Source organism: Perca fluviatilis, chromosome 4 (genome assembly GCF_010015445.1).
Source record: "Perca fluviatilis chromosome 4, GENO_Pfluv_1.0, whole genome shotgun sequence".
In the NCBI taxonomy this organism is placed as follows: domain Eukaryota; kingdom Metazoa; phylum Chordata; class Actinopteri; order Perciformes; family Percidae; genus Perca; species Perca fluviatilis.
The window spans coordinates 17,283,005-17,295,212 of record NC_053115.1 but is presented as its reverse complement, the minus strand read 5'-3'; the positions used below and the strand labels follow the sequence as shown (position 1 = coordinate 17,295,212).

Here is a 12,208-nt window from a genome sequence, read left to right as displayed (position 1 = left end):
TTTTCAACTAATATCTTAGATTCAAAGGAAAACCTTTATCTAAAATTAACAAGTATTGTTTGTGTAGGGAGAAAATGCTCTAGGTTATTCCTTTGTGCCATAGACTTCTATTGTCATCCAAAAACTATTAAAAACACATTAATGAGCCACACTGTTATCACAGTAGGTGACATGTTCCTTTGTTAACATGAACACGGGCACTGTAGTTAATTTTCAGTCCCACATGCACCATCTTGCTGCTGTAAATACTCACTAGTACACCAAATATGTATTAATCCACTGCTAAAAATAGTCCCCAACACTATTTACTCTATTTTGAGTAAAACTCGCTTGAACGACAGCGCCTAGGTGGTTAAAAAGGAAACTTCACAGGTATGTTTTGAGACCTTTTTTTGAAGATTCAAATCTTCAGTAGGAACCAATTTATGCCTTAAATCATGGCAATTTTTTTTCTTCTCATTTTCATCAGGGTGCCAAAGCGTCCGGTCATCAACACACCGGTGGTCAGTATCACAGTACACGACAACGACGAGCTGCTGCAACACACGCTGGACAAACCCATCACTGTGCAGTTCCGCCTGGTCACCACTGAGGAGCGCTCCAAACCTATCTGTGTCTTCTGGAACCACACCATACTGTGGGTTACACTTACACACTTACACACTTACACACTTACACACACTTACACACTTACACACACTTACACACACTTACACACTTACACACACTTACACACACACACACACACACACACACACACACACACACACACACACACACACACACACACACACACACACACACACACACACACACACACACACACACACAGTTGAGTTGATGATGAAACTAAAAACTGGATGAAGTTGTTATTCCCACATCATCCTCTGCTCTTTGTGTTTGATGTCAGCGCCGGGAGTGGCGGCTGGTCGGCGAAGGGCTGCGAGGTGGTTTTCAGAAACAGCACCCACATCAGCTGTCAGTGTTATCACATGACCAGCTTCGCTGTGCTCATGGACATCTCTAGGAGAGAGGTGAGTGACATGAAACCTTTTAACTTCAATAAAACCACAGCCATCATCACTCTGTTCTCTAACTCAAACTTTTCTCTTCCAATCGTGGCGTTTGCGTCAGAACGGCGAGATTCTGCCAATCAAAATCCTGACGTGGAGTACGGTGGGAGTTACGATGGGCTTTCTCTTCCTCACCACGATCTTCCTCCTCTGTCTGAGAGCCATGCAGTGCAACAAGACGAGTATTATCAACAATGGAGGCGTCGCTCTCTTCCTCTCCGAGGTCATCTTCATCCTGGGCATTAACCAGGCAGACAACCCGGTAATCCATTCTGTTTTTTTATCTATTTCATTAATAAGATTTTCATTTTGTCTCTTCATGTTTTAATCACCCCTCTCCGTTTCTCCCTCTTCATCTCTTTGCAGTTTGTGTGCACAGTCATCGCCATCCTGCTGCACTTCTTCTACCTCTGCACTTTCTCCTGGCTCTTCCTGGAGGGGCTGCACGTCTACCGCATGATAAGCGAAGTGCGAGACATCAACTATGGACCCATGAGATTCTACTACCTGATTGGCTGGGGAGTGCCGGCCTTCATCACAGGTCTGAACCTTCATAATATCACGAAAAATTTACCAGCTGTACAGAGGAGAATCCTGATGAGTTTCTTCATCCAGTTTATGTCTTGTAGTAGCTTAAATGTCTAAAAGCAGCAGTCCAGGCCACAACTTGATTCTTCGCACTGTTGTGCCAGTTATAAAAATCTATTTTAAGACATAAAAATTTATGGAAATATAGATGAAAATGGTTCTGGTTCCACCCCCCCCCCCATGGTTTTATACATTTTTATTCACTCAAAGCAGTTTTCGGAACTTAATCTGATTAATGCAGCTGCAGAAAATAGACAAGTAATAAACAGTTCTTACCTGTTGTCAGTCCTATATGTATGGTGGCACTCAGTGAAATTGTATCTATCTCCTAACTGTAGTAAAAAGTCCAAATTGGGGCTCAATGTTATTTTATTTTGAGAACAATGCTGTTTTAAGCCATCCGACTACTTCAGATGAACAACCTCTGGGTTTGTGTGCAGGTCTGGCAGTAGGACTGGACCCTGAAGGCTACGGCAACCCAGACTTCTGTTGGCTGTCTCTGTACGACACTCTCATCTGGAGCTTTGCTGGACCCATCGCCATGGTGGTGTCGGTGAGTCCCTGCGGAAGCCTGCCATTGAAACTGTTGTATCATTATTTATGCACATGACAACAGCAGTGTGCATCTATGTTGTTTGGCACTTAAGTTCATACTGGCTCACAGGTACTGATACAAAACAAAAACATTGAATCAATCTTTAAATGCAGAAAAGGAAGCATATACATATAAACATAAGTGTGTTTTACAGTCTATTGATGTATCTTCACAGTCCAACATGCTGATCTCATCAGATCGGCACTACAGATGTTTGTTAGTGAACACATCCGTCACTGTTCAGTTGAGTGTGTAAAGAAACAAATAGTAGAAAATATTCTGACAGAAAGACTTACTTTGATGTTTGCTCTCACACACTCCTGCCATGTTGTTGTAGTGATGCAGTTTGATATTGTGTCCACAGATGAACGTCTTCCTTTACATCCTGTCGTCCAGAGCCTCCTGCTCACTGAGACACCACAGCATTGAGAAGAAAGAGCCTCGTGTGTGAGTGTCCCAACGCTTTAATCAAATATAAACACTCTTTACATGCTCAAAGTTATTCTGCTGAAGTATTTGTATTTAGGCATTGTCTAGTGGAAGGACATTCCCAGCCTGAAACTGCCAACTTTCGTAATACTCGCCTAACAACCATTTAAAGGATGTCAATAATTGAATTTCCATCAGCATTTAATACTGATGATCAGATCAAACCTTTCCTTCGATCCGCTCTAAAAGTTGCTCAATAATCTGTCCCTGTTGGACTGACTGGAAGACATTACAGAGAAGCTAACATTAAGAATTAGTCAATTAATCAAATGTCACTCTGCCCTCGAAGTGGATTTCTGCTTGCGTGTGAAACTGAATTTTGACACTTTGGGGGGCTGAAACCAAGGAGGCACTGGCCCTCCTATATTGATTAAACGAATCTCGGATGCTTTGTCCATTAATATTAACAGCCTATGAGTTTGCCTGCTGCCGCTGAGTCACGTGACGGTACAACATCAAATCACAAGAGGGGGGAGGAGGAGGAGCAAAGTGTGCCTGCTCTGCGCTGTGACAGGAGCGGCACTTGAAATTATTATTTATTTATTTATTATTTAGGATGAATAATAAATAATATGCCAGTCATATGTACAGTATATGCCTGGTAATGTTATAGACATGGAGTATGATGTAATGTGTTATCGTGTTCTAATAAGTTAAACATGCCAAATATAATATAAGTATCATTTAGTTGGCTCTAAATTTCTGTTATGGATTAGTCAGACTGAATGGCTAGGCTAACAACATGCAAAGTTAGCTAAGGCCAGCTCTAATGTTAGAGATATGGGTACATACCATACCAGACTGTATAAAAACGGGTACATACACGGTAAATGGCATTTTAGAGGTTAGGACTTTGTTGCTCAAAGTTCATGTTTGTGATCACAGCTCTTCACAACACATTGTGCTGCTCTGTCTCTCATTTTACTGCACTTCTGATGTTGGCTTCTGGTCGCTTATCATCAAGCTCCATCTTCAGATCATTGAATCAGCTGCTCACTAACTTCTCATGTGATTCTGCAGCTCAGGCCTGAAGACTGCAGGTGGCGTTCTCCTCCTGGTTTCAGTCACTTGTTTTCTGGCGCTCCTCTCCGTCAACAGCGACATGATCATCTTCCACTACCTGTTCGCTGGCTTCAACTGTGTGCAGGTGAGCCCTCCATTTCCTTCTGAAACTGCTTAAATGGTTGATTTTGGTCTTTTTTTTCCTGACCTTCCTTCTTCTGTCGTCCAACCACAGGGTCCATTTGTTTTCTTCTTCCGCATTGTCTTCAATAAGGAAGCAAGGAATGCCATGAAATACTGCTGCAGCCGCAAGCGTCCGGATCATATGATCAAATCCAAATCCTCTGTGAGTCCATCGCACAGGCTGAGAAAACCCTCCATTCAGTCAGATACTCTCTGGGAATTCAAAACTCAGCTTAGATACACGTTGGGAGCTTTTCTTACAAACATCACATCGGTCCGTTAAGATTATTACAGATATTATTGATATGGCAACTGTCATAAATTAAGGTGAAACTACCAAGTGTTGTCAATTGTATATAAATGTGTCATATATCATTTACACCTTAAAGTATAAGGCTGCCAATATTCTATATTTTCCTTACTGTTAAATCCCAAAAAGATCAACACCAACAATGAATTGGTCCCACTAACAAGTTCTGCCTGTGTAGCCAAAGCCTGAAATATCGTATTCCTCTGTACCACAGAGCTTCATTGTTGTCTCTGTTGCTATAGGTGAAATACTCACTAGTGCATTAATCTGCAGCTTTTTATTTTTTAAAGTATATTTTAATGACCAGTTTTTAAATTTCACAATTATGTGTTTGTTTGCTTAAAACATTTCAAGTTATTATGGCCTTTCTTTGATTCCGTATGCTGAGAACCACAGACATGCGTGGGAAGTCAGTTTTTGAGAGGGGGGCTTAGACTTTGTTGGATTTGGGGTTTTCATGGGCTTTGTTGACAAAAAGAAAAATATAGAATAACAACAATCCTATCCTTTAAGCAATACTCAGTGTTTTTATCAGCAGCTCAACCGCACAAGATCACAGAAAAAAAAAACATACTCCCTTTAGATTCTATAAATCTTTTTTTTTTTTTTTAATTCTTAAAACACTCATCTTTCCTTTCATCTCTGTATTTTCAGGGCTACAAATGCAACACAAACTACATGGACGGCAGGTTGTACCACCTTCCCTTTGGAGACTCCAGTGTGTCTCTAAATGGCACCATGCAGAGCGGCAAGAGCCAGCAGAGCTACGTGCCGTTTGTCCTCAGGTACAAAAACAACATTTTAAAATAAAGATTCATACGCTGCATTACACGACAGGGTGCCAGGAGCAGCTGTACACTGACTTCTTCTGTCTTTTCAGGGACGATGGGTTGAGTAACAGTCAGGCGCACATCGCTCTGAACGACCACGCGTCACTCTTCCACGAAACTAAAGAGCACCTGGATGGTATTACTGTCATTCAGTATCTCTTATTTATCTGAACTGCAATGAAAAGTATCACTACATCAACATCTCCTCTCCGTCTGTATGCAGATCGTGACAGCGACTCGGACAGCGACTTGTCTCTGGAGGACGACCAGAGCGGATCCTACGCCTCCACACACTCCTCTGACAGCGAGGACGAGGAGGGTCCACTCCCACCAGAGGAATGCTGGGAAAACCTGGCATCAAATGTTGCCAAGAGACCACAACCACACGGTACAAAAGTTCATCTGAACCCAGCCCCACTTTGTGCCCCTCATGGATTATCAACACTTTCTGCAGAAGTTGTTTTTTTTTTTATCCTCAAAGACATGTGGATTCATTCACATTCAGAAACAATGATAGATTTTATTGCCACATATGTTCATTAACACACGCGTGGAGAGTTAACCCATCTCAACCACATCTTTTTTTTTTTTATTTTTTTTTTTTTTTTTTTTTTTTTTTTTTTCTGTTTTCAGACAACAGTTTGAGTAAGATGTACTGGCCTGGAGATTACACAGGAGCAGCGAGTGACGGCGAGCCCGCAGGTACAGACAGACTGAAGCCCGACACTCTGGCCAACCCGGAGCTAAGTCTCGGCTGCGGCGCCCGCATGTTATCGGACGACCGGACGCAGCAGGACGCCATGACGGTGCTGCTGCCCAGTCTGCCAAACATCTACGCCCACCCTCACAAAGGTAAAGCCCAGCCTAATGCAAACACCTGAAGGAGATTATGTACAACTTAATGTGTGAAACATATTGTTGAGATTGTAATTCAACTTTTGATACATTTACATAAATCAAGTCTCTTTGTAATTTTTCAAGATGACACAAGCGAAACAGCAACAAAAAAAAAGATCCCACTATTTTTATTTAATGAATCACTGTTCCCCCCCACGTCTATGTGTCATCACATCTTGTTCCTTCTCTGCAGGGATCCTAAAGAAGAAGCAGCTTTCTCCGATTGTAGAGAGAAACGGTCTCAACCGCATCCACAATGAACTTTGTGAAAACGCCCCCGGCACGGCGTCTCCGCAGGGATCAATTTCTAGTAACGGTCGAGTCGGACTGGCTAAAACCAGCCTGCCAGATCAGCTGAACGGCGTCGCCATGAGCATTAAGGCAGGGACAGTGGATGGCGACTCGTCAGGATCAGAGTGAGTAGTAACACAAGCTGAGACCAATAAAGTCGGAGAAAGTTCAAAAAGCAATATTAGTATTAAGAATAAGAAACCAGTGTCTTCTACCTGTTATTGTGTGCGGTGTAGCGTCGCGTAAGTCACGCAGTGTTTCGTTCAACTGTCTGCGTCAAACTACGATTTGTGTCGTCGTCCTCAGTGATTGTCGTTTTCATTTCCACCTAATAATCTTAAATGTTAAACCAAATGAAGACAGCACCCATCCTGCCATTAACCACAGTGTGAATGTTAAGTGTTGTTCTGAGTGATAACGCAACACGAATGGCTATTTGAAGAACAAAGCGTGTATAGGATTGATTACTACAACAGCTGCTGTGTCCATCCATCTGAATCTGATCTATTTTAAACTCACTGCTCATTTAGCACATACACGTTAAATCCTTTGCTTCGTTGTGGACATGCAGCTCTAGCTTTTTATCATTGTTTCAAGGCGGTTGAATGCTTGATGCAAATCTAATGTCCTTGTTCAGAGTGAAATAAAGGAGAAAAAATAAGCACTGAAGGAGGATAGTGGCGTTTCCCCCACTTTAAGCTGCAGATGCTTGTCCAATATGAAGAAAAAGATGGCTCACTATAAAATTAAATCTCAACTGCTGTATGACCTACTGCAGATGAGTGGCAAGTATAAAGTGGTGACAGACTTCCTGAAGACTCAGTCATACAGGCATATTTATACCTTAATGCTCAATTCTTATTTACAAATAAAATTTACTAATCCACCTTCTTTGCCCCTTCTCTTTCCAAAATCATAGATTTTTATTCTTTAATTTTATCCCATGAAGCTCTGATCCTCATTCAAAACAATCAGGATCACTGTCTTCAGATTGGTGCATCATTTTAGCATCTGTCACCCCTCAGAGTGTGAGTGTGTGTGTTCATTGGCTCACGTTTTTTTTTCTTTTCTTTGTGTACTTGCTCGTGTTGTGCTGCATTCGTGTCAAACACATTCCTCTTCATCCATGCTGAATCCACCCACCTCCTCCTCCATGCTCCACCCTGTTTTCCCAGCAGCAACTGCAACACTTCCATGTGACCACGCTGACGGAGGGGTGTGTCTTTACAGGTCATAGAGCCTCCTTCCTCAACACTGACTGCAAACAGGGAGCACCGGGACCTCTCCTTAAAAACAAAATGTGGAAAAAGAAGGAATTCCTCCTCGTCATCATGATCCTCTGAATGTGTGTGTGCGTGTGTGTGCGTGCGTGCGTGCGTGCGTGTGTGTGTGTGTGTGTGTGTGTGTGTGTGTGTGTGTGTGTGTGTGTGAGAGCGAGTGAGTGTGTGTGTTCTTACATGTGTGCCAAACCTCATGAGTCACTGCACTGGCCCAGGCTCACGCACACTTGACAGAACGAGTCTCACTCTCCCTTTAAAGAAATCATTTTGTTTACATACTTGAAACAATGCACTTTTTTTTTTTATTTACTGCCCAGATTTGTTGGCGGTTTAATTCTTTTATTGTTTTGTTCCAGGATATATATTTTGTTTTGAAGACTGTGGAACAATAAAGAGGTCATGTTTTTTTTGTTTTTTTGGGTGGGTCATGTAGTCATAGACTTGCAAACATTCAGGGAAATTGCTTTTTAATGCATTAACTACGTTGTGATGACTTCCTGGTTTGCCTACTTCTGTTACTGAAGTCTGAGCCTGGTCGGGGTTCAGACTCAGGTTGAGTTACTTCAAATGTCCAAGAGGCACAGAACGGTCGAGTGCAGGCTTTTCGTGGATTTCTGAACTTGAAAACGAGGAAAGAATTGCTGCCCGGTAATGGATGCTCCGTATAGGCTGTTTCTCATTAATGAAAGATGTTTTCCAGAGGAAACAGCTGTTCACAGCTGCACAGACTGATGGCTTTCTCAGCCTCCGAGGGGGGGCAAACCTGCATGTGCAGACCCAAAAAAGGAATCAAAGGACTTTTGATACATTTTTTATGGACATTAAAAGCGCTCTCGTTTTTATTTTTTTTATCTGGAGGGATGAACGCATTCATTCGAGTTCAGTGACTTAACAGCTGTATTTTATAGATTAGCTTTCAGAGCTTTTGTCATTTGTAAAATAATGCGAAATTGTGCTGTAATACTTTTTGAGCTGTAATCCATTTTTACTGTACAGAGTGACCTGTAAATGAATCTAGGACATATCTTTAAGTAAATATGTAAAACTTCTTTCAAACACTCGTTTAAAAGGAATTGCTCTTGATCCTCGGAGGGAAATATCTTTTATCTTACTTACTACTTTTAGTCAAATTGATGTGATATTTGTGGATGCCATTTTACAAACCATATGAATTTAATGTATAGTATTTCATGCCATAAGAAACAACACTACCAGGTCAATCATATCAACTCTGGTATCCCATCAGAGAATTTTCTCTTTTACTCTGCCGCTTCCTGTTTTTACTGATTAAACTGTTTTCTACCATTTCCATCTTACCTCAAATTTTTATCAGTGCCAAGTCAAATAACTGGATTTCTCCCTGTGTGATGTATTTTACATTACAGCTATTTTCTGATATTAAAGTGCTCATATGATGCTTTTTGGCTTTTTCCCTTTCCTTTATTGTGCTATATATCTTTTTTGTGTATGTAATCGGTTTACAAAGTGAAAAAGCCCAAAGTCCACCCCAAAGGGACTTACCATCTCCAACAGAAAACACTGTTCACAAACTGCTCCAAACAGCTCTATTGTAGTCCAGCCTTTACTTCCGTGACGAACGTGCGTCACTTTGTAACACACCTCGCCTAGCTGCTAGCAAGGCACTCCCATGCTCTGCAACTGACAAGCTAGCAGTACTTACTGCGCATGTGCGACTCCCAACAAAGATGGTACAGAAGTGAGATGCCTCACTCTGTAGCTAAAACAGAGAGCTCAACACACAGGGTGAAAAGAGGAGCTGTAGCAATATGCTAATACTAAACAAATATGGTGTTTTTTGAAAATTAAACTATGTACAGTAAACCTATTCTGATATAACTTTTAAATACTATTATGAACCTGAAAATGAGCATAATATGAGCACTTTAAAAGGTACATCCTACTGTACAAGTGGAATAATCATATTATAAGTGGCCTTTTTATTTCCACTTAAATTAACTTCACCTTGTTGTTTTGCAGCTCGTGGTTAATTTAAAGCAACAGTTGTACATTTTTGGAAATACACTTAATTGCTTTCTGGTGGAAAGTTACACGAGAAGATTAATACCACTCGCATCGCTTATCGTAACCCTAAATATGAAGGCAGCAGTCGATCTGCCTAGCTTAGCATGAAGACTGGAAATGGGTAAACCGCTAGCCTGGGTCTGTCTAAAGATAACACATTACACCTAATTTTGTCTTTATGCTTCAAGATCTCTTCAGTTTACCTGGAACCAAGAACCGAAGACTTGGCACTGAGGAATCTGAAGCTCAACTGGCTAACCCTAAATAAGACCATAAGATTTGAAATCACCAGTATTCTTGAAGGGAGTCCCAACTCAGAGGCTTTAGTCAAAGCAAATGAAAAGCAACTACAGCAAGCTGAGACATGAAACATGAACCGAGTCATTAAGTCAATTTCTAAACTGCATACCAGCAACATGCTTTGATAAGAGCAGAATATCTGACCAGTGGACTATCCTCACATCTACTGTATGAGTACACATCCTGTTGATATCTGATACTTTATAGTTTCAGTATTCATCTTTGAGTGACACAGATCAAACATTTTTTTTTTTTTAAATCATAAATTTGTCATAAGAAACTGATTTGTTACTACTTGTGTCCCAACAACAATCTGCTCACATTTCTTCAAGACATTTAGAACCAAGGAGAGAGATGAGGCGTTATTATGGAACCCACACAAAGTCTAGGCAAGACCCTAACCTTAACCACTCAATGTCACTGCCTAACCCCAACCAATCGGCCTGCTTTCTAGGGCGGGACTTGCCTAGAAGTTATGTAGGATCCATAATAATGCAGAGATGAGGCATAAAACACTCACTAGGTGGTGCTAAAGCTGCTCACCGGTGTTCCTTTTTCATCATCAACCTCATGCTGAGGAGCCTTTTCACAAGCAGTCATTTCTCCTGAGCTCCAGCTGGTTCTGAAATGGAAACACCTAACTGTTAAAAGTTATATTGAACTTGATAAATAATACACCAATTAAATATTCATTCTTAATAACAATTATTACAACACTAAATATTACAGTAGAAAAGCTGTACTTACATTGTAGAAGAGGATTCAAATTCTCCAGCTTTGATACACCGCTGTACATATGCTCATGTTTTGTTATACAAAGTACGCAGTATTTCTTCTTGTGTTACTACTTGAAACTTCCTAAAATGTGACATTTCCAGAACTGTATAATTTAGAGCAGTGATTTGGACACATGCAACCAGTGGAGATGTTCTTAGTTTTGAGGAGTCACAAGCCAAAAAGAATTTAAAAAATTAAAATAAAAACCTTACCTCAGACAAAATCATTAGTGATAAACTAACAACAGCTTATGACACAATCGTGTTTTAACAGCTCATTTTATTAAAAAAAAAAGATGTATTTGTATAGATGCAGACATGTTCAGTTTAAATACAATCTAAAATTAATCTTTTATATATTTATATTTTTTTCATAATACTGGGAATGAACAACGTTTAAAACAATTTGCATCTAGAAACAATTCTATGACAAAGTAGCAATTAGCACGGCAGCTACGACAAAAGCATGTTTTATACAAATACACAAGAACAAACAATAAAACACACATATTTGCAAACTTCTGGTCTGTATCAACTCCTCATAAATAATGTAAATCCAACAAAGGAGGACAGCTCGAACATCAGTCATTGGTCTACTGTTCATCTCCGTTATTCATAAATACAAAAAAAATACTTTCCTGATCAAAATCCCTGTCACACATTTGTTAGTTTGTCTGGAGTATTTTCAGTTTGAGTCCTCGAGGCTGCTGCTTTTCTGTTCCGAACCACAGTTGCAGAGCCGGACCATGATGCTTTGCAGGCTGGGCTCCACGATACCAAGCAGGGGCCTCTGGGAAGGGTCCCCGTTCCAGCAGGCCTCCATCAGCTGCCAGCATTCCTCATCGAAAGTGGGCAACCGCTCGGGTCTGGCTCCTGGAGATGACATGGACACAAGTGAGCCGAAATGTACGGAAACACAAACACAAACACAAACAAACACACCTCAAATTACATCGGCCTCAAATAGATTATGTTTGAGGTTTAGCGGTTACATCATAGAGACAACAGTTATGGTGCTTCAACAGCTGCCCTGGTTGCTTCAGTTCAATTCACAAGATTCTTTGATAGAAGATGTGCGATTTTCCCCCAACAATCAGAGTGAAAAGCAGTTGAAACTGCAGTGTGTCTTACTTACTTACACTTTCCGCACATTTCCTTTAAAAAAATTTTAAAAGTAAGTGACGTAATGATACCACAGTAATCCTCCCATTAGGTTATGGTATGATGAACCTCTTTTCCATTCTGTTTCTACCGGTTTGTCATTATTCATAACATGAGGTCTCAACTAATGCTCCAGTTATTCCCTTGTGGATCTGTGGATTTAAATAAACGCATTAGAAGCGTCGCCAGAATATTTTTTCCTGGCATGGATCCATATAGTGCTGACGGAAGACATCCCCAAAACTGTCCAATCAATGAGTTCCTGTTAGTTTGTATGAGGTCATGTTAACCGTTCTTGGTTTGTTTGTAAAAAGTCAGTGTCAACACAAACCGGATAAGAACTAAAAGGCAACTAAATGTTTATTATTATGTCATTGATCCAGACAAACT

At 40.7% G+C, this 12,208-nt stretch overlaps 2 protein-coding genes across 2 annotated transcripts in view; one reads left to right on the top strand and one right to left on the bottom strand.

The window, feature by feature from the left end:
* The window catches only part of celsr2 (cadherin, EGF LAG seven-pass G-type receptor 2), a 64,490-nt gene extending 56,417 nt beyond the window's left edge, over window positions 1-8,073 (top strand). The window contains 14 exon segments of the mRNA XM_039798089.1: window positions 470-637; window positions 911-1,034; window positions 1,135-1,335; window positions 1,440-1,614; window positions 2,102-2,214; window positions 2,621-2,703; window positions 3,766-3,892; window positions 3,983-4,093; window positions 4,895-5,025; window positions 5,121-5,206; window positions 5,294-5,458; window positions 5,704-5,922; window positions 6,161-6,383; window positions 7,434-8,073. Of these exon segments, the coding sequence (XP_039654023.1) occupies window positions 470-637; window positions 911-1,034; window positions 1,135-1,335; window positions 1,440-1,614; window positions 2,102-2,214; window positions 2,621-2,703; window positions 3,766-3,892; window positions 3,983-4,093; window positions 4,895-5,025; window positions 5,121-5,206; window positions 5,294-5,458; window positions 5,704-5,922; window positions 6,161-6,383; window positions 7,434-7,458 (1,951 nt within the window). The 3' untranslated portion in view covers window positions 7,459-8,073.
* Window positions 8,074-10,920: 2,847 nt separating this feature from the next.
* dstyk (dual serine/threonine and tyrosine protein kinase) overlaps window positions 10,921-12,208 on the bottom strand; it is a 26,102-nt gene continuing 24,814 nt past the window's right edge. The window contains exon 14 of the mRNA XM_039798096.1: window positions 10,921-11,530. Coding sequence (XP_039654030.1) covers window positions 11,343-11,530 — 188 coding nt within the window. The 3' untranslated portion in view covers window positions 10,921-11,342. The remainder of the gene's footprint in view (window positions 11,531-12,208) is intronic.